General features: G+C 41.6%; 1 protein-coding gene across 1 annotated transcript in view; it reads left to right on the forward strand.

Moving 5' to 3' along the window:
- Window positions 1–23,040, forward strand: part of cacna1ha (calcium channel, voltage-dependent, T type, alpha 1H subunit a) — a gene marked incomplete at its 3' end in the record, with an annotated part of 106,089 nt that overhangs the window by 72,150 nt on the left and 10,899 nt on the right. Inside the window, exons 11-29 of the mRNA XM_083976375.1 lie at window positions 1,639–1,805; window positions 2,055–2,249; window positions 7,902–8,053; window positions 8,802–8,987; window positions 9,138–9,255; window positions 11,008–11,163; window positions 11,935–12,022; window positions 12,139–12,422; window positions 12,981–13,352; window positions 15,418–15,521; window positions 15,742–15,865; window positions 16,079–16,147; window positions 16,333–16,517; window positions 16,749–16,875; window positions 17,408–17,533; window positions 17,712–17,801; window positions 18,699–18,912; window positions 21,647–21,798; window positions 22,657–22,766. Of these exons, the coding sequence (XP_083832501.1) occupies window positions 1,639–1,805; window positions 2,055–2,249; window positions 7,902–8,053; window positions 8,802–8,987; window positions 9,138–9,255; window positions 11,008–11,163; window positions 11,935–12,022; window positions 12,139–12,422; window positions 12,981–13,352; window positions 15,418–15,521; window positions 15,742–15,865; window positions 16,079–16,147; window positions 16,333–16,517; window positions 16,749–16,875; window positions 17,408–17,533; window positions 17,712–17,801; window positions 18,699–18,912; window positions 21,647–21,798; window positions 22,657–22,766 (3,019 nt within the window). The remainder of the gene's footprint in view (window positions 1–1,638; window positions 1,806–2,054; window positions 2,250–7,901; window positions 8,054–8,801; window positions 8,988–9,137; window positions 9,256–11,007; window positions 11,164–11,934; window positions 12,023–12,138; window positions 12,423–12,980; window positions 13,353–15,417; window positions 15,522–15,741; window positions 15,866–16,078; window positions 16,148–16,332; window positions 16,518–16,748; window positions 16,876–17,407; window positions 17,534–17,711; window positions 17,802–18,698; window positions 18,913–21,646; window positions 21,799–22,656; window positions 22,767–23,040) is intronic.

Below are 23,040 nucleotides of genomic sequence, written 5' to 3' on the forward strand. Positions count from 1 at the left end.
GAGAAAAGTCGCCTTCAGTTATGCTGCACTCACAGCAATGAATTTAATGAGCAGCAGTGAATGATTTTCAGATTGTTGCCTCTCAGTACAAACAGCATGGTCTGCCCTACCTCAATGCCAGTAGCGTGCGGTGGCCTTTCAGTCAGGGCCAGCAGTAACACCCTCAACCCCCCCCCCCCCCCCCCTCCCCCCCAAAAAATAAAAAAATTAAATGCCACTATTGTGCAACACTACTTAATCAACACCAACGACCGCTGAACAACCACAACGCATCAAGACACCACTGTGCAGCATCGCCATCTGATCATCTTCCCTTAGATCACTCACCACTTTACGCACCATATGACACAAAACATGAAAAACAGCACCTACTGCCCAACTTCTTAATCACTTCAAAAATAAAATCAATTTCTGTAACAGACCCATGCCAAAGAGCGTGCCCACAAAAATTAAAAATTAACAATCTCTTAATGGTTGAGACACACCCACAGAGAGAGAGAGAGAGAGAGAGAGAGAGAGAGAGAGAGAGAGAGACAGAGAGTTTTTGACCCAGAAGCAACACCAAAAGCATACAGTAGCCTATTAGCCCAACAGTATGCAGCGCCAATCTGAGAAAGTTAAAAAAAAAAAAAAAACTAGCACTCACCCATCACCACGGCTTGTACTGAAGAGTGGACATGTCCATCAGAACAGCTTGTTGTGCTCCGAGCTAGCTGTCAACCAGTCGTACCATAGTTTCCCACCTTATGCCACACAAAGCTTGTTGGTTTGTAGTTAGCATCCATTTTAGGCGTCTGTCTTGCAAAAAATCAATTTTTTTCTGCAAAGGTCCGCAGTCGTATCACAAAATCTTGCTGTTAAATCACCCGCCATCAGCTTTCCAGAATAACAGACTACGTGCGTCATCACGCAGCTGCCCATGGGCCAATCAGTCAGGCTAACTTCAATGACAACACCAAGGCCAGCACTAGAAACTCCGCTGGCCCTGGGGCGTTCTGTCAATAACACATCAAAATCTGATTGGCTGATGATACTGTCACTCAACGTTTTAACCCAATAGCAGCGTCCAGCTTCGACCAAAGGCTAGCAATGCAACTACTGCTGGCCCCAGCCGAGGAACGGAGCTGTGATGCGTTTATAGGACATGGGAAATTTGAGTTCCACAAAACCAATCGTTTTCTGGATAAAGTTGCATACTGAACAAGTAATTGACTCCAGACACATTTCAGAATCACTTTTCAATTATAAAAAATAATAATTATTTCATTTTTGACAGGGCTAGCAGTGCTGGCCCTGCTACCCCTGACCGCACACCACTGCTCAATGCTAACGCTAGCTATATAGCTCTAGCTATGTGGCAACAAAATGTACAATTATGTCTTTTAATATGATTCTGTTTGTAAACATTATAACCTAGTTTCAGATATAATTACTGCAAATACTGCATTTTAAAATGTGCACCGTTGGCTTGGATCCAGTGTAAACAGTGTTTGATCACAAAGCTGTATTTACACACAGTGACACATTGGTCCTGCTCAATAAAGCCAAACCATCACCATGACAAAAACATCACATGGACAGTACTAAGAACAATCCCTCTGCCATAGCTGACCATCTCCACTCATTTGCCCCCTTCAGGTCGCCAGAGGCTCCTGTACCAGCTGGCGGGCGTGGTGCCCAGCCCTCTGCTCCTGGAGCTGCTGAGCTGCCCTCTCTGTGCCCGCAGCCTGGAGACCTTAGAGCTGGAGCTGGGAGACCTGGAGGGAGGAAGAGGAGAGGTAGACGGACTGCACGACTTTCCCCAGGTCAGAATGCAAGGTGGTGCAGTGATAAACAGTGATGATGAAGGTAGAGGAGGTAGTGGCTTAAATTAACGGTGGAATTAATGATGGAGGCCAAATTTCAGCATGTAGGTTTAGTGTGATTAGTATGATGATTTAAATCTAGTTGTTTAGTTGTTTGAAGGACTACTGCTCAACAAAACAATATTTATCCAACACATCACTAAATCAACATTTTCACCTTGGTTGCTTCACTTTGAATGACTCATCCAGGGGGGGGATCTGAGAGGTAGAAGAGGTCGGTGCAGGCAGCGGGGGGTCGTGGAGTACAAAAACGGAGTGGTTCGGGCCTGGGTTAACTTCAGAGAAAAACTGAAGAGGATCGTGGAAAGTAAATACTTCAACCGAGGGATCATGATCGCTATCCTCGTCAACACTCTCAGCATGGGGATTGAGTACCACGAGCAGGTAAGAATACATACATACATATGTGCAGTGTGGGGTGAATGAAAGTTCTAAGCAGTAAAGATGAATGATAAGACTGACCTTAATGTCAAAATAAGCAGTTTGATGAGTGTTGATTGTCAGAAATAGTAATTGTGTGTGAAAATGGCATTTATCTCTGAGAGTCTAAATGAGAGGAAATGAGGGTATAGCGGGTAGGAGGAGGTGGGGTAGACAGGGGTGGGAGACTGAAGGAAGAAATAGGAGGAGTGGCAAAGTATTTCTTTCCCTTTTTTCTCACACACTCACACACAAATAGCCATCTAGGCACTGTCACACACTCCCCGGGATTAGGTTTCCAGTTTACCCTGTGTGGCCAACATCTGGGACGTATCGGCCTAATAATACCGCTTCCCATTCCCCTCCTCTGCCGTCTCACACAATGACAAAATCTTGTGCGGTTGCACAGTCGCATTCATTTGAGGAGTTTTTACACCGAAGTCAATATATTTTATATGCACATGCATGCACACACACAACCTTTTTCACTTCAAACCAGGAAAGCAGATGGATAAAGCCCCAAAAAGAAGATTCTTGTGCCTCCATGCAGTCCATCCCCTCCCCTCCTCTCCCCATCTCTATTTGCCTGCCTCTCCTCTAATACCCTCTCCAGAGGATATGTGTGTGTATGTGTGTGTGTGTGTGTGTGTATTTCTATCTTTGTGGTATAAACATAAGGAGTGACTGGGAGAGCCATGGCCTTATTGGGCCAATAACACACACACACACAGTCTTATGTAAGTTGTTCCTCCCCTCAGTACTCATCATCCCTCTTCTGTGACACCTAGCCAAACTTTATGAGACTATGAGTGTACATGTGTGTGAAGAGGTGAATGAATGTAGGAGGTATAGTGTAGACTGTGCGAGTGTGCAGAGGGAAAAAGAGGGAGATGATTGATGCTTGTTTTGGCTACGCTGATTTGGCTTACACTGATTCCAGATTGAAAATAGATGGTTGTTATCGAGTCTGCATGAAAGTAAAAGCCCACATGTAAAATGATTTATGTAAATTGATTCAAACCACATTGTCTGGCCATTTACATTTGATATTAAACTGCCTTTAACCTCACACTCTTCAGGACGTTGCAATTAAAGTTACATAAAGAGCATCACTAATTGGCCTTGACAACATAATAACATGACTCTGGGCCATGACATGCAACTAGACGTTGTTAGTTGATATGCAGATATTTTAATAATGTCTGACATAAGTCCAACTTGATCAATCATAAATAACAGGACGAGTTGTAAATCCTTAGACATGCCTGAAAAACTACTCAGATTTACCAGATAACCTAAAACAAAGAAATGCAAAATGTAGGCAAACACTACTGTAATTGTAGTAATGTATTATTTATGTTTAGTTGGGAGATCCAACAGGCAGCTTTTGTTTGTACTTACTTAACACTCACTCTACAGTATCTGTGTGTGCCAAACAGACTCAAGAAGAAAGGTTCCAAGTTTCTTTGTTCGAAGTCTGGCAGATTTACAATAGAATATTGCTCGGTACATATTGATCTTAATACCATACAGTAGTTAAGCATGTGTGAGTTTGATGCTATTTTGTTGAAGGTGGACGTATCTTACCCCTAATTTTGTTCAAAATATGTAGAAATTAAATATTTTACTCTGTCATCTAATTTTCGTGTCACTTACGTTTCATGGATTGATGATTAACAATAATAATATAAATAATAATAGGCTCTATTTGTCATATATCTCATCAAAAAATACTTACTTTAAATTCAAAGGATCTTACATACACTACATATACACTCACACAACACTTAAGTAACTAGAACCAGAATTGAAACATAAAACAATAAAAAGTAAGTAGATAGAATAATAAATAAGCACAATAAACCCTACCTTAGTCAGGGAGCTGTTCCTAATATTTTGTCCATCCCATTCATACTGTATGAATTAGGTTTGACAACGAGTTAGAGCAGCACAAATTCCAGGCTTCAAAATGACCATTTAAATAAATCAACGTCCTCTCCAGCAGATTGAACGAAAACTGAATATTATAATCTCCATTAGAGGATGATTTATTGCAGTCTGGCTGTAATAATTTATTTGTATTAATTTAATCAGCATGTGTCATAGCAACCCTTTCTGGAGAACTGGAGAATTTGTATTTTTACCGAAGAAGTTGACTTGAAACTTCAATTAGGTACGGCATGGATTTACTTTACCACGGAGTAACATGCAAGAAGATTAAGAAAGTCATTGGCAAATGTATTTTTACTTCAGCAAGGAAAATATTTGGAAACATTACAGACTGTAAGAACAGTCTGTAATGTTAGTTTAAGCCATTTTCGCAGTCATACATGGTCGTTAAAGGGAACAGAAAATACACAACGTTAGATGATGCATGCTGAAATATTATGTGACCATAACAGCAGTGGTGCATAAATGACTTGTTCTGCCTGCTCAGAATCCTAATATATCAGGCCTTGGCTGGGGAGCAAAAGTAAACAAAACGGTGCTGTCTCTCGCTGTCAACATAGTGCTCTGGGATGCTTTGGCTTCAAGTGACTGTGCATAGCGGTTTTACTGCTGTGAGAGGCCATTTCCAATTTGCAAAGCATGGGTCTCTGTCTAAAATATTCCCACACTTCACATGATCCTGCACAGGTTTTGTAGCTGCAGCTCTACAAGCTCTGAGTGGGCACGTTGTTCATAACTGATGATGTTAGTTACAGTACATGGATATATCACCTCAGCCTTAATGTGGTAGCTTCTTTTTTATGTTTATCGAGAATTGCTCATCCAAAAAAAACTTTACAATCAATGCTGCACAGCCTTGGGTCATACGTTCACAAAGTTTGATCCAGAACATTAAAGGGCAGATAGATGAAGTAGAGAATGCCACACTCCACTATCTATTGTTTGATGCACTCTGTGCAAATATATGCTGAAATATACAATTTGATTAACATTATCACAGTGTCTTTCAGGATTTTTTTTTTAGACCAGTGTCCTGCTTAACAACCAAGGTTGTTCTTTTCTCAGCTCTGCCAGAGAAGCGTGTGTGTGTGTGTGTGTGTGTGTGTGTGTGTGTGTGTGTGTGTGTGTGTGTGTGTGTGTGTGTGTGTGTGTGTGTGTGTGTGTGTGTGTGTGTGTGTGTGTGTGTGTGTGTGTGTGTGTGTGTGTGTGTGTGTGTGTGTGTGTGTGTGTGTTTATAAGTGACTGTGCAACTCTCTGTTGTACTTTGTTTCCTCATAGTCTTAAGGGCAAGGTCATATGCTGAGCTGTATTCACCTACACAAACAGGGCAGAGGCAGAGTATTTAATTGATTGATCACCTGGCCTATCAAACTTGACGATGGTTCAGTAAAAGCCGTGTCTTAAAGCTCTAGTTTTTAATATTCATTGGGGACCAGAGCAGGGTACATAAAGTAATTGACCATATGGTTAAGAGCTGATTTTGGAACCACTTAGTTTCTGATGATCAAGGCAACCTAGACCTCCTCCTACAAATGTGGTGAGGTAGCACTCGAAGGCTCCTAATGTAGATCAGATGTATTAATATAATGTGGAGCATTCCCGTTCATTTTGCCCATCCACATTCTCCCACATCTGAACAGAACCGGCCTCTGTAACCCTTATGCTATTTTAACCAGCCATGTCTGGCATACATGACATTAAATTATCACATGTGCTCCTTTGTTTATGTAGTGTGGAGGCAGTGGTCTATAGAGGTCATGAAAATACCACTAGTCTAATGTTAACTTAGTACTATATATGGGTCTTTATATGGGTATTGTGTTCAAGACAGAATAGCTGGCTGAGTGCTCTTTTAAAGCTTCTTCGAAGTGCTCTAAAATGTTTATGTGCCGCCTGACTAGTCAGTGAAACAAACAACCAGGGCAGCAAATGTCTAGTATCTATAGTATACTGTAGTGTGTGTTCAGCCCTCTGTGTTTTCTTCTTTCTTTTCAACCCATGGCTTTATTTGCTGAACACCACAGTTTACACTTCAGTCCCCTGACATCACATCTGTGTCCTTTTTTTTACACTCGCGCACGTGTATCTGCTTCATGACTGTCCCAGTTCATTCAGAAGCTCATCGGCTGAAAATAGTAAACATGCAGCCATGTTGTATGCTTTTGATTACTCAACCTAGTTAATAAAATAAAAAAAATAAAAAAATTTACATCATACTAACTGTACATGAGTAACTGCTGGTCTTAAAAGTGTGCTCTTCAGCGGAAGGTCTGTGTCTGTGTGTTTCTCGAGTTTCTTGAGTTGGAGTGAGGTGGAATGTGCTTTGTAGTATGGCGCCCTCTATCAGTGATCATCATTAGGATCCTCAGCAGCCAGCATCAGTGTCCTGAGTGGGTTGGAAAAGTTGTGCTTTCAATCAGAATGGATAATTATAAAAGACTTTTATGCAGACTAAAGGAATTTTTAATATCACACTGTATGATCATACATATGGATGATTACATTTTCATTTTGACTTTAAACCAGAGATATAGTGGATAGTACAGACTTTATGTAATGTACTTTTATATAATAAATGTTTCTAGGTTTACTGTATCAGACTACAGATAACAGCCAACAGAGTTTGTGCAGGAAGCTGATGGAGCACAGTAACACAGAGTGAAGGCTCACTCCTCCCTGTGATGGTAGCACCGTGTCCGGGATTTTATACATTAATCATGTCAGCGCGTTTATTAGTCCAGAATATGGTCGGCTTACTTTTATACACCATGGGCCAGGATACAAAATGGGCTTTGGGCCTGTTCCTTGTTGATCTCCCACATGAAAAGATTTGCAATTAGTTTTAATTAGTCTGCCTAGCGTGACATAAGAATTAAATAGTGGAGCAGAGAATTAAGTTTTTTTTTTTCTTCTTCTTCTTTTTTTTTGAACTGTTAGGCAGAATACAGCTAAGGAATTCATGGTTTGGAAAGATTCAGTCATCCCGGGTCATAATTATTCATTAGGTGTGAATGTTGGACTGCACAAAGTTTGTTACCAAGGAATAATGATACTGTACAAAAGAGTAATGGAATATGAAGAATAGGAGGGAAATGAGAAAATTATATAAGGTTAGAAGCAACACTTTCAAGAAGATGATATAAAACCCAGTCCTTTTTTCAAGCAGGCAGCAGGCTATACTGTATGTCTCATACATACATATAGTTATTGGCATGATACATTTGGAAAGGGTAGGTGGTGTGTGTCACATATTGTAAATCTATTTAGTATTTAGATCACTGATTCAGCTCAAGCCAAACTGCAGAAAGTTGTGTCTCCATGATGCATTTACCAGAGCACAAAATTGATGCATTTTCCTCAAAAGACTTGACTACATGCTTTATGGGGGGGGTCTCAGTTAAATCTGTGCTGGATCACTGACTGGACTGTGAGGTAAGTGGAGTGGATCAGCTCTAATAGAAGGGTGCTGTTGGTCCCGTGTGATTGATTGGCCCCAACTGCAGCTCTGAACTTGATTGATAATGTCTCAGTTCAGGGCACAAAGACCAAAAGGGTTTTTACAGCTCTGGGATAATAGCAGGGAGATATTAACTTTCTCTTCTCTCTTTTCTTCCCTTTTTTTTTCTTTTGTCTTGTTTCTGCCTCCTCTCTCTTCTCTCCCTTCAGCCCGAGGAGCTGACTGACGTGTTGGAGATCAGTAACATAGTCTTTACCAGTATGTTTGTCTTGGAGATGGGCTTCATGCTGCTGGCTTTCGGTTTGTTTGGCTACATCAGGAACCCGTACAACATCTTCGACAGCATCATTGTTATCATCAGGTAACATTCATCCTTTGCACATACATGCACAAACAAGCTTTAAACAGTGAAAGGCAAACTTTAACATGGGTGACACCTATGGGAGCTACTGTAGTAATCCATGCTAAAACATGCTCCTACAGTTACAATTACTCCAGGTTCAGTAACTACCATTGCATGCAAAGACACATAACCCACATGCCAGATCAGCTTCTCTTTAGAGCCACCCCCCTGGTCTTATTTCTTCTCCCACTTGTCAGTCATTAAGTTTCCAGCGTCAGGTTCACTACTGCAGCATCCATCTTTGCGGGAGCTAGGATTGACACAGTCATGATGGATCGCACAGGAGCAGCTTTGCTGCCACAGCAGATTCTTGATCCTGTCAGGAGTGGAGGTTCAGTGTGTGGCTGTCATTTAGTTTGATAGAGCTCATATCGGATCAGAGGTCTTTTTTGAAATGTGCCGTTGTGCTACTTACATTACTGAAGGGGCAGTTACCTCAATAAATACAACTCAGCTTGTATGTTATAAATTCCAGTAGTGCAATAAAATTTTAGATTGAATTGGACCGACTACATCTGTTTCCCAACAGCAGTATGAAGGATTAAATGTAAAATTTCATTAAAAATACTAAAGATAAGAGACTCTATCAACAATATATTCTTGGTGCCATATAAATGATGTATATAGAAGTGATCAAATAGAAGCTCAACTATATTAAATATGCAATAACATTTTAAGACAAGGTCGACTCGTTTGTGCTTTTCAGCGTGTGGGAAATAATAGGGCAGTCTGACGGTGGACTGTCAGTGCTGCGAACATTTCGCCTCCTGCGGGTTCTGAAGCTGGTTCGCTTCCTGCCTGCCCTGAGGAGACAACTGGTCGTGCTGATGAAGACCATGGACAATGTGGCCACCTTCTGCATGCTGTTAATGCTTTTTATCTTCACCTTCAGGTATTCACACATAGCATCAAAACATAAAACCTTCCCCACATGTCTATCCTCAGAAAAGAAGGACATTATGTGGTATTATATGACAATCTAATCACATACAAAATGTATACATTACAACTCTAATGTCTGCACTCCCTCATTCCTCTGCAGTATACTGGGTATGCATCTGTTTGGTTGTAAATTCAGCCTCCAAATGGAGAATGGAGACACAATCCCTGACCGCAAGAACTTTGACTCTTTACTCTGGGCCATCGTCACTGTTTTCCAGGTAAGGAATTTTCTTGTATCCATAATTTACAGATTGCTCCTGTTTTCCAATTTGGATCACAGTTCAAATGTTGTTTAGTGTCTGCTGGTCATTATTCACACTTTCCCCTCTCAGCTTTTTCTTGGTCTCATTTATTTTCCAACACTTAAGTTACTCTGACATAAAGGAATAGTCTGATATACTGAGTAATACATGTATTGCATCTCCTTCTGAGTGATGAAAACATTGATACCAAAGTGTGAGAGTGATCAATCTTTTCATCTAACTCTTTAGTAGAGAGAAAAGTGAATTCCACAAAATATCAAACTATTCCTTTAATTGAAATGTTTACTTTGTTTTTGTCATATCATCAATATAGTCTGTTGTTTTGTTGAATGTCTCTGGTTTGTCTATTTGCAATCCATCAGCTTTGAGTGTTCTTCCTCAGTAAATCATGTATGTTTAACACTTCTATATAATATAAACACCATTGCCTCATTTTGTTTTGTTTTTAAGAATATTCATATCTGCACTGTATTCAGACATGCAGTAGATGAACCCGGACAGGTGATGTTGCTGTCAAATATTAGCTGGAAAGGTTTCCTGCAGTGAGACGGATTTATAACCAGCTCCCCTCCAGAACGAGAGCTCCAACATCCTCCTTACTGTTTTTTATTCAAACCATATTGAGTCAGGAAAGATGGGGGGAGGGGGGAATGGCAGTGAGAGCATCACCTCCTTAGTGCAGTACACTTCCAAAACACACACTGGGCAGTGTGTGTCTTGTATTTTTATCCCAACATAGTCCAAAATCACAACGTCAAACTGAGCTCTCAGTATGGTGATGTGTACACCAGTGTTTGTGTGTGTACGTGTGCGTGTGCCAAACTTAACTGCCAAGTTCTGCTCATTAATAAAATGCTGTGAAATGTGAAATTCTGCTTATGCACACCCACCTTCTTCCCTTCACTATAATTTCTATTTTTTGCTCTCCCCATGTGGAGAGATATTGTCCAATCGCTCCAGATAGATTGTCCTCTTTTCTATAGTGGATGTGTCAGCAGAAAGGTAGAACACAGAACGCTGCGGACTGCCTCACTGTGTGTGTGTGTTTGCGTACAAGAAGCTGAAGAAGCATTTTATCCAGAACTTCCTGTCATGTGGAGAAGTAATGCTCGCTATACACTTAGCATAGTTTTTGTGGAGTAGCTACAACACACACAAATCCATGCAGCACACATGCAGGTGCGTGCACACATTCGCACAGACAGCACAATGAATTGCCTTCCTGCCACGGCCTTTAAATGAGTGGGCAGTGACGAAGTGAGCTTTCATGCTGCATCATGAACGCCGTCCTAGTTTTAAATGCTTTCATCACTCACATTGTATGTAAACACGGGCACACACATACACACACCCACATATACAGTAGATTCAGTCTCAATGTATGGCAAACCAATGTATATGGAGTTAGAGTATTATGGCAGGATGGCATTAAAAGTAACTCAGTGACGGGTTTTATAACATACATACAGCTCCAAAGCAGTGTAAAGGCTAATATCCCTCATTTCTTTCATTACCTTTCCATCAGTGTCCCTCATGTCTTTACATCCGTGGACCTTTTATTCACTTTCTCATGATTATTATACGCCTCTGAGCCTCACATCCCCTGTCTCCTTCTTTGTGTCTGCCTCTATTCATCTCTCTGCCTCCATCTCTACCTTATTTCTGCCTAATCTCTGTCTGTGCCATTGTGTTTCCTGCGATCTTCAGATTCTCACCCAGGAGGACTGGAACGTGGTGTTGTATAACGGCATGGCCTCTACCTCTCCATGGGCGGCTCTCTACTTCGTAGCTCTCATGACTTTTGGCAACTACGTGCTCTTCAACTTACTGGTTGCCATCTTGGTTGAGGGTTTCCAGGCTGAGGTGAGTGTGACTATGTTGATTTTTTTCTTTTTCTTTTTTTTTCATAGTGTTTACTCCAGTGTCTTTTCTTCACGTTACACCTGTCATTGTTTAATATGCAACTTTAAAGCTGCAAAGAATAGAACAAAAGAATATTTCATTTTCTTTTTTAGATGAAGTGAATTTTCAGATTTGAAGCTTTGTGATCGCACCTCACAAAGATTTGTTTTTTCTTTTTGAGAGAGACTTTCACATCACTTGGTACCTCAGGGAGACTCTGTAGATGAAGTATCGATGACACTGGCACAGTGCAGTTCTGTTGTCAGGATTCATATTGTTTTGTGCTTCCACACTACTTTGATTTGTACAGTACATAGTTATGTATAGTTTAGTTTCTGTATTTTTTATCACATAGTTGGTGAAGGAATATCCCCACTGACTTTTACAGATGTGTTCCATCTTACGCATGCTCCAGTCATTAGACATATGCACTGTAAATGCACAGAAATTGAGATTTATCCCAATTACATTACTAATTTCAGGAGAGTGAGTAAAGATTATTGTCTTATGATTAATTAAGTCCACCTATGTGATAATTATAATCGACTCTTCTTCATCCAACCCTGTTAGCTTCTGTACCCCTGGTGCACAGTGCGCTGTCAATCATCCATCCTCAAAGCAGTGCACTTCAGTTTGTTTGAGTAAAAAAAGAAGAAAACACCTAATCCTGTGCACGATGCTTCACTCAGAGGAAATAATACAGCAAAAATATTTTGTGTGTGTGTTGTGCAGGGTGATGCTAATCGGTCTGAGTCAGATGATGAGAAAAAATCTGACAATTCTGAGGAGGATGAGAAGGTGGAGCAGCTCAGAGACACCGGTAGGGAAAATGATAGATGATTAATTTTGTTTATTTGTTAACTTTCATTCATTCTTATGACTGACTAATTACATACTGATCATAAAAATGACTTTTTCTCTTCTTCTCCTGCACAGAGCTAAAGATGTACTCCCTGATGATGACAGCTAATGGTCATGTTGACCCTAGGGGTTCAATGGCTCCTCCTATAATCATGCGAACGGCCGCCACACCCATGCCCACCCCTAAGAGCTCCCTGGGACCTGAATCCATTCTCGGGGAGGAGCTCATGTACAGAGAGGGGGTGCCTCAGTATGGAGAGGTGGGACTGGGGCTTTCTGAGGCAGGAACTGATCACGGAGGGTCTCGCCGTGGAAGCTCCGCCTCCTTGGAGCCCTTAGCCTATGATCAGCGTTCTCTAGTGAGTTTGAAACGCAAAAACAGACTCTGTTTATTGGTCTCTTTATGGTCATTAATACATTTAGATGAATATATTTAAAAAGAATTGTGGGGTGTGGACCATTTAAATCTTCCTCCTATTGGCAGCGGATTTCATTGGTCCAGCAGTGGAGTAAACTTTGTTCCTCTTCCTCTGAAGTGTAGACGGAACATCCCTTTCCCTGAATGATTCAACCTGCAGGTGCCCCAGAAATCAATTAAGCTACTGCCATGGCAGATGTATTGATTCTCTGAATGCTGCTTGGAGGAGACAACTACTTCTACATGATTAGTGAACTTTGTATTAGTGGCATTGCATTTTCTGGAAGTTCTTGTCTATGATTAATTCCTGTCTAGACAATATGGAGCCTTGTGGAAAATATCTTCACAAAAAAGCTTTTTGTCATTGACTGCAACAGACTGACACCAACATCGAATTGATAGAGCATTATGATTCTGATTGACATTTAGAAACTACTCTGAGTCTTGCAAGTTGATTTGAGCTACACACTACGCTCACCACTATTTTCTGTCTCTCCAGGGCCTGTCAAGTCCCGGCCACCGCTCCCCTCTTCCCGCCCGTGGGCCCAGCAGCTCGTGGGGAAGCCGGCGCTCCAGCTGGAACAGCCTGGGAAGGGCGCCGAGCCTCAAACGGCGGGACACCAGCGGAGAGAGGGAGAGCCTGTTGTCCGGGGAGGGGGGAGAGGAGGACGATGGTGGGGAGGACAAGGGGGAGGCCGGGGCAAACAACAGTTTACGGCCGGGGTCCTTGGAGCTGCTGCAGGCGTCTACTCTCTTGCCTTCAATAATAGCAGAATATGGCGACTGTAACGGGAGGAGCCTGACTTACGACCCCAACATGAACTCCGATTCCAAGGAAGACTCTTTGCCTGAAGACGACATGGACGATGACGTGAGTTACCATGAGTCACGGCTTTTCAAATTTTGTTTAGACAAGCCCTTAGCAGGAAATTGTGAAGCTATAAACATCAAACCAAAGTAAACGTTACAGAGATATTAAATTATATGACTTATTATTGCAGTCAAACAAAAGCACAGCGCGGATCAAATAAAAATACAGATGTAAATTGGAGGACATAAGTAAAAATCATAAAATCATACAATATCTGGAAATAATAACGCAAATAGTTGTTGCACAAGCCACAAATAACAGAGAAAAGCCAGAGTTTTGTCAGGCAGATCATGATGACAGTTAAGAGGCTTAAAAAAAAGAGGAGTTTTAAAAGAGGTTGTCAGGTGTCGGCAGCGGGGGAATTGTTAGTGGTAATCTGATCCAACAACAGCTGAAAATGCTCCATCACATTTGGTTTTGAACAGGGTGGGTAGAGTGGAGAGCCGTCAGCAGGTAGGAGAGGTCTGGGGGTGGAATCGGGGATGAGCAGTGCAGAGATGTAACCTGGTGCCGGTCTCTGCAGTGTTTGGAAATCAAATAAAAGAAGCTGTAGATTCCTTACCTCACTGGTTTCCAATGGTGACTGGTTTCTTATCTCAGGTCTGCTGACTGTTGTGCTCTCATATAAATTCTTCATCTTTAAATATCCACCTTCTGTATTCAATTTCTACCTTTTTTTTCCCCCTCCCTGCTCATCCAGTTCTTGTTCGTCTTCTTTGCCCTTTGTCTCTCTCTTACTTGGAGATATTATGGGGTGTGTTTTGTGTTCACACTCTGAGGCCTGCAGGGACGCTAATTGTCATGCTGTAATTGATTGGCTTGAGCAGTAATTGTTTTCTCAGCGGGTACAAAACAACTTGCGTATGTACAGTCACTGAGGCTGTGCTTTTGTGTGTGTGTGTGTGTTGGAGGGTGTACTCCCCCGGTGGTTTTGGATGACCTCTGTCGCAACAGTGTTGATGGTTTTATTGGCTCCAGATTGAGTTTATAAACCCATGAAATCCACTGAAACAAAAGGGCTCTCCCTGGGCACACTGAGTATAGAAGCTTAGCACGGACCCTCTAACAGTGTACGCGTGCACGGGTGTGTGTGTGTGTTTGCATTTGCACGTGCGAAAGTATGCATCAGTGTGTGATCGTATGGAAGCGGGAGGAACAGCTGAGACGTGTGCATGTGTTTTTTTTTTTTGTGTGTGTACGTGTCAAGGATTATGGATCTCAGCTCTTAAATTTATCTGAGCAATAGGTTCTTTTCATCCACACTCACTCACACTTGGACACACACATAGCCTGCCAAATAAGCAGTGTCTGTAGGCTGCTTGACTCTGGGCTGTTTTTAATTAGGATCCCAAAGTACAGAAGTTGTGCACCTAAGTGTTTTTCTGTTGTTGTTATTGTTGTTGGATCACAAACTTTAATGAGTTTCACTACACTTTCTATTGAGGTCAGGGACTCGCAGGTCTGTCTCTTATCGTCCAGTTATCCCCAACCGTCCGCAGGCAAGATTTAAATGCAGAGAGAGAAGCTGACGTCAGCAACGCCGTGGAACAGTCTTTAATTTATTTAATGCATTTATCGTGTAATTGTGGAGGAGGCGTGTACGTTCCTCCCAAACAACTGTCACCCACACTCAGTTCTCTGAGGGTGAAGTCATAAAACATGTGCATACATATTATCTACTATGGGATCAGTGGCAGATGCTTAAATACTGTGTGTGTTAAATACAACAAAGTTACAGTTATCACTTGGCTGTGCTGCAGGTGCATGAAAAAGGTTTTGTATATTTATATGATTGATTGAATCCTGAGACATGATAGATAATAACTTGCATAATGGCAATAACATATGTACTTGTCTTGTAGATATATGGGTAAAATGAACCAAAAACAATTTAAAGTTAATGCAGCAGTCACAGTGTATTGCTGCATTTGGTCCTGGGTGTTTCTTCTGTGGCAGTATGGTATTGGAAGTGATCGTTTTCTCCCTCTCTAATGATGAAATGCAAAGAAAGTATGATCTATGATCGTTACTATTGTTGGTGATGTGTGACCTTTCACCCCTGCAGAGTTCCCTGTGCTACACGATTAAGAAAGAGCTCCGTAACATGAAGCCCCGGTGGTGCAAAGAGCACGAAGACTGGAACCTTTATTTGTTCTCTCCAGAAAGCCCGTGAGTCACGCACACACACTATTTCAGTATAAAGTCATTGTGGTTGTGTCATCCATTGGCTTCTGTTCTCTTTTTGTCTCTCCTCTTCTGCGTTTTTCATGGCTCTACTCAGTCCCTCCTCTCATTTCTCTTCTCTCTCTGCTTTCTTGCTGTTAATTGTTTGATCAATTGTTTTAATCGACCATGGATTTTATACATGCTTCTGTGTGTGTGTGTTTAGAATCCGTTTGTGGTGCCAAGCTGTGATCAATCACAAAATGTTCGACCACGTGGTTTTGGTTTTCATCTTCCTCAACTGCATCACCATTGCGCTTGAAAGACCTGACATACAGCAGCATAGCACGGTGAGATGCGCACACACACACACACACACACACACACACACACACACACACACACACACACACACACACACACACACACACACACACACACTCTCTCAGGGCTAGAAATTACCCACAATACAACTCTCTCAAAGCACCAAATGACACTACTGACTATTCCATTCAAAGATGGTGCCTGTATTGTTTATGTATTCATTTCTTTCTCTTCTGTAGGAGCGAGTGTTTCTGAGTGTGTCCAACTACGTTTTCTCTGTGATCTTCTTCGCTGAAATGGCCATGAAGGTAAAGGTTTTTATTCCACTGGTGTGCTGAACAGTTTGGAGTATGTTGAGCTGAGTTTTATAAATTGAATTCTAGATCAATAATTACTTAGCCATGGCTTTGATTCGCAGGTCAGGTAACGTTTGAGCGATTCCATGTGGGTTTCAGTCTGGCTCAGTGTTCTGTGCTTTTACATTTTACACCAGGTTGTAGCTCTCGGTTTCTTCTTCGGGAATCAGAGCTACCTCCAGTCCAGCTGGAACGTTCTGGATGGTTTGTTAGTGTTTGTGTCCCTGGTCGACATCCTTGTCTCTCTGGCCTACACCGGCGGAAACAGGATCCTGGGCATCCTCAGAGTCCTCCGCCTGCTACGAACACTACGCCCCCTCAGGTAAATAGTGTATTTATATTAGTGTGTCTAGTTTAGGTGCTTTTTTTTCATCAGTTTGTTGTTTGTGCACATGTCATGCACAGTATGTTTGCATGTAAACATTAGACATACAGGAGCCACCCTACAGTATTTCATGCTTCGATCCATTTTATGTGTGTCTGCAGGCACAAATAACATCTGTATGTCTACATTTGTTCATAATATCTGTATGTCTACATTTGTGTTTTCCAGGGTAATCAGTCGAGCCCCAGGACTGAAGCTGGTTGTGGAGACTCTCATCACCTCTCTTAGACCCATCGGGAACATCGTCCTTATCTGCTGCGCCTTCTTCATTGTCTTTGGAATCCTGGGGGTGCAGGTAATTTGCATTCACACACAGTAACACACACGAACTGCGGCGCGCCTCAAAGAAGTCATATTTTATCATATCTAGATCAAGATCCAGTGCATAAGCTCCACTGATGAATTCCTCGTCGTTTTCCTTTCCTTAGCATAACAGCAAAGCATTTTAACCTTTGCAGCTTAAATGTCAGTCGTGTTGAGCAGCTCCGTATGTGATTGCAGCTCGAGGGACGACTGGAGGTGTCTTGAGTATCCAATAGACAATAAGCCTTTGTTCTTTAAGAGCGTGAGTTTTGAAAGAATGACAATTAGGGTAAGTGTAAGAAGGGACAACAAAACCCCAGGCCAGCTTTTAGCCAAGCACTGTGGGGAAAAATGTCTGATAAGAACGTGCTCTGAAGCTTCCTTTTATTCCTGGTATTAATAAAGGAATGTTTAAAAAGCCGAAAGCTCCAGCGCGATTGTGATAATGTGTAAATGGCAGCTTAATAGCCATGCATACCTCTCTTTCTCAGTCTCTGTGTGTGTGTGTCTCTCTCTCTCTCTAGCTATTCAAAGGGAAGTTCTACCACTGTGAAGGTCTGGACACGAAAAACATCACCAACAAGTCAGACTGTCTGCAGGCTAATTACCGCTGGATACGAAGGAAGTACAATTTCGACAACCTGATCCAGGTACAGGCCAGCAGACTCAACCTATAATGATAATACAGTCTTCAATGCAAATTAAATGAGCTAAAAGTAACAAGTGAATCATTCCTCAGGACGCTTGTGTGTCATTCTTACTCTCTCCCACAGCTATATTATAAGCACATATCCTATGTTGAACTCCATCTCTCTGTTTCCTCTCCAGGCCCTGATGTCATTGTTTGTACTGTCTTGTAAGGATGGTTGGGTCAACATCATGTATGACGGCCTTGATGCAGTGGGTGTGGACCAACAGGTAATGATGTGAGGAACACACTGAGCCCTGCGGGTCTGCAGTCAGAGCCTAATCTTTTTTTATTGACTCTGTATCAGCTACATTAAGTCCATGTGTGTTGTAATCCATATTAATCCTCACCAAGGAACTGCATCCACTCTCCTCGGATGCTCAACAACACTATACGTCAAATCTGTGATTGATGCTGCTGATTTTATTGTGAACCTTTCAGAAAAAAGCACACTGCATGAAAGCCCAGTAAAATTAAGCATTAGACTTAATCCAGCAATAAAACTGTTGTGGAAATAGACTTAATATGTTAGAACTTTAAAACATGTCAGTGTCACTGTAACCTCCAGTAGAAACTCGTCTGAAGTCAACACATGAAAATAACTGCCTCAGAAACTGCCATCCCACCATTCTCATTGTTAGATCAATTTAGAGTATAGATTGAAAAGGAGACAGAGTGGGTGTGAACAATTGAATTAGCATTTCATGAAAGAATAATAATAATATTAATAAAGTTAAATGGCAGTGGTGTGCCTGCAGATTCTAAGTAAGAGCAAACTCAAAAGAGGAGTTTATAGCTCACGCTTCAAGTCCTCAGATCCAGGACTGCCTGTGGTGTAATGTGCTGAAATAGTGTAACATTATATTAACTAGTAACATTTACAAGAGCACAATAAATTGAGTCACTTAAACCCAAAGAATGAAGTCTTTTATCTGTGATATCATCAAGAGAAATCTTGTAAGCGCTGCACTTCTAGTGAGATCATCTTTTTAAACTCTTACTCACTTTTATATGTAAGGCTTCTTTGTGTCTTGTGCATCCAACCATGCACATCAGTAAACGCTATTGAGGAAGATAATGTTCTGTTCTGTTCTCTCCTCTCCTCTCCTCTCCTCTCTTCTTCTCAGCCTGTGAGAAACCACAACCCTTGGATGCTGCTCTACTTCATCTCCTTCCTGCTCATCGTCAGCTTCTTCGTCCTCAACATGTTTGTCGGCGTGGTGGTTGAGAACTTCCACAAGTGCCGGCAGGACCAGGAGGAGGAGGAGGCCCGTTTACGGGAGGAGAAGAGGCTCAAAATGATAGAGAAAAAGCGCAGGAGTAAGGAGAATGGAGGGGCTGGTCGGTAGTCTATTTTTCTGAGCACTGCCTGCTTTCAGAGCCTGACAAAAAGAGAAAGAGAATGACAGAGAGAGAAAACAGAGACATCCAATAAGAATTGATCATCCAGAAAAAAATAGAGGGAGAAATTGAAGGACTGACTAGCTCACGCAAACAGTGACTGATCACTGACAGAAGGCGTGGGCTATTCCAGTCTGATGCATGTAAGTGCATGACTGCAGCCCTCCCTCAACCATCCCCAACACTGCATGGAGAACTTACGATACGGTTCCATCATAACCAACCTCTCAACAGTACTTTTGTTTTAAACTTACTAAAAACTTGTATGCTCACTCCTTTAACTATAGAACTGCCAATACTGTAGAGTACAAATGATAATAGCAGCAATAACATATTCAGTAATCACCCCTTTATTTTTTTTATACTCTAACAAGTCCTGTTTTGATGTCATTTTAAATACAGAATAAGACCTATTGATATGTGTGATAATTAGACTTTAGTTACAAATTTCATCACTGACCATTCCTTCTGCATGTGACTCTAAGTGAGGTTGCTGCTCTCCTCCTTGTTTGTCAGGAAATGGATTTTCTTTTATTAGTAGTATACCAAATGCCCAGTCCCTTTCCCTCCGAGCGCATGCACAACTTTGACTCCAAGTCGTCTCGACAGACGGACAGAAGAAGGATATTTCCCGTAAACATGCTTTGACTGGCAGACTCAGAAACATAGCAGACGTTTTGGCTGCTATACCTGCAACTATCTTGGGTAACAGAACTGTGACAAAGGTGTTAAGTTGGTTCGATAAGAAGATTTTAGATAAAGCTTGTAGAAAATATTAGCACACGCTGAAGTAGAAACATCAGAAACACACCACCTATTGCAAAAGCCAAGTCCAAATCCTCACAGTAGTGTTTTTTTTTATGAGGACTTATTCCATCGTTGTGGTGATATGTCAAGCTGAAGAAAGGAAATTGGTAGAAACATATGGTTTGGATTGGCAGCCACAGTTTGGCCACAACACAAAATTATATCCATCTACCCAACACATCAATCACAGAATTACACTAGAAGGCAGTAAATGGTGTGAGCAGAATCTTGTGTTAGTGACATGTCTCACTGGTCTAAAACTGCTGAAACTACAGACAAATGTTACATAAACTATTCAACTTTCTCAAAAAAATGAAACTCTGGTGTTCGGCCATACGATCGGTCACACAAATTCCAAAGTTTTAGACTAATGAGATTCATCTGCAGGGTTAAAACTTCTAACAGAGAGTGGCTTCAGTGTTTGTTCAACATCACAGTCATTTCCTTAAACTTGAAATTTCCTGAAGCAATGTTACCATTGTGACTATAAATGATTAAGCCAATATAAATATGGGGTTTATTCATAAAGATTTAACTCATTAATAGTCATGATTGTGAAAAGTTGTGTTGTTGAACATACCCTGTGCAGCCCCTCTCAACTGTAGATGTTAACATCAAAGGCATGTAAGCATGCAGCAGACAGACAGGGCATGGTGAACATTGGGACATTGCGGAAGAGAGGGGCGGGGGGGGTGACATAGACGTGCTGCACGTATACGCACAAAATCATCAACATGGACATGTGAGTACACAGTCAAAACATAGCTGGACAACCTGATAGAAAAAACGGTCAAAAGCAGAATTGTTTTATAAATCTCTGCTTTGTGTGTGGTCACACCTACATGTCTGTTTATCATTCAGAGGCAGGGATGTAGCTCACAGTTTCTCTCTTTAAAGCAGCAGCAGCAGCAGCAGCAGCAGCAGCACACCCATCAGAAAGTATAGTCTGTAGTCTGCCTATTTTAATTGATGCCACGCAGACACCTCTCCACCCTGACAAGAATTTAATTATTAGAGAGGCAATGAATCCTGTAAAAAAAATGCCTCAATTAAAGGAGAACTCTGACATATTTCACTGCAGAATTACACCTGCTTGCTATTTTAATTGGATTCAGAAAAAGACTGATGTGAACTTATTTTAGTCCAATACAGTGACAGGTCAGGGATCTGTCTGTTGGATTAGATGTGTGTCTTTCTCAGTTACACTTAGTGTCTTCTTGTGTTACCACATTAGTAATAGTAGTAGTTTCCTCAGAGAGCTGTCCAAGTACAGTGTCTGCATCTAAAGTCAACAGGTCACTTTGGTTTCCTACAGTAGTTAGAAGTTGTAGTGTATATCCTATGAAATCTGTGACTCTCATGTCCACTTCTGTGTGAGTGTATCACACAGGCAGTGTTGTGCAAAGCATCTGAGAAGCAAGGGGGGTTGGGGGGTGAGGGCGCAAAAAAAGGGGGGCATTACTACCACTGTGAGCAGGGTTATAGTTAGGGCTCATTTTTGTCATAAGTTCAGTGCAGAGTGGTGCTTGAAATGATAATTCAAGAGCCACTCTGATGTGACATGCAGCCAAAAATAGTGCCTGGGTCCTCTCAGGGGACATGCTTCATATCCTGGTTTAATGAAGGCATAAAACAAGTTGGCATTCTCAGCATCAAGGCAGTGGTAGTCACCCTCTCACCCCACCCCGCCCCCCTCCTTTCTTCTCCTTGTCCTTGTGCACAACACTGGACACATGTGATGTTTAAAATTCAGAGCAGTCACTCACAGTCGCCCTCTGCTTCTGTTTTGCGTTCTAACTGTTTCTTGCATGTTTCTCTCTCCTTGTGTTGGTCTTTGTGTGTGTGTGTTTGTGTTTGTGTGCTCCAGAGGCCAAGCAGAGGCCTTACTATGCGGACTACTCTCCCGTGCGTCTCTCCATCCACACACTGTGCACCAGCCACTACCTGGACCTCTTCATCACCTTCATCATCTGCATCAATGTCTTTACTATGAGCATTGAGCACTATAATCAGCCACAGGTAACGTGTGCACATGAGGACACAAACATGAGAGTCAAACAGTGCGATAGTATTTACATGGGTAATGGTTTACTAGTTAAAGCCAAAATATCTTTAACCTCCATTTAAATTCCCATCACCACAGTTTCATGCATAGAACAGTCTAACAGTCCTCTAAAGACGGCTGGTGTGTAAACTATCTTAATTTAGCTAAACTAGCTTAAAGCAGACATACTGTAACAAAACAAGGCAGTCTGGTGACACTAGAAGTGTTTTGGGTTTTTCTAAACTCTCTCTGCAGCTCAGTCCGCCTCCACAGCACAGGTGTGTTTGCAAGCAGCTCCAGTCTCCCTAAAAACAACATGACCAGTCCACACAGTTGTTGTCAAGGGAACACTCATTTAGAGATTAAAAAACAATGCCTGACAACTTCAGCCAGCATCAGGCCAAATGCTGGTTTATCCTCCTACTTCCTGATTCTGTAGATTCTCCTTGAGAAAGCTGACTTTTTTTTTTCTTCTTGTAAAAATGGAGAATACCCGCACACTGTCTGCACTTACAATAAAAGTCAATTTATTAGACTACAATGTTTCGGTCATGGACCTTCTTCAGGTAGATTTTGACAGAGTGAGAACAGAGTGACTTTGTTTTTTTGTTGTTGATGTATTTAAGTAGAAAGACACCACTATATCCTGATAACTTTGTTTTCCCTCTTTGTCTACTTAGTCTTTTTGAATGTCAGTTGTAACTTACATACTGGTGCCTGTCTTGGTTGTTAGATAAAAAAAAAAAGTAGTATTGACATGGAAAATGAAAAAAAAAACATCTGTTTAGTGGTATTCATGATAATGATGTGTCTGTGTTGGTCTGTGGTTTCAGTATTTAGAGGAGGTTCTGAAGTACTGTAACTACGTGTTTACCATCATCTTCGTCATCGAGGCTCTGCTCAAACTTGTGGCATTTGGCATACACAGGTTCTTCAAAGACAGGTAACACAATGGGATGGTTGTGGGTGTTTAGATTTAGAAATGTAATACTTACTGTCCATTAAATGATATGATATGTAAGGTTCTTAGCTGATTATGTCAGTGCACTGAGTTCAGGTGTTTGGTTGGTGACAATTCCAGGATGTCATGGTGGAGCTTTATCAGGAGTAAACTCAGTGTTTCTCCTATCACAGAGATTAGGTAGCATCCCTAGCAAGCTTCCCTTCCTGTGCTCCTGTACATCTTTTCAACCGACTCACAGCAGCAGTTTTGAAAA

Source organism: Trachurus trachurus (genome assembly GCF_905171665.1).
Source record: "Trachurus trachurus genome assembly, chromosome: 8".
In the NCBI taxonomy this organism is placed as follows: domain Eukaryota; kingdom Metazoa; phylum Chordata; class Actinopteri; order Carangiformes; family Carangidae; genus Trachurus; species Trachurus trachurus.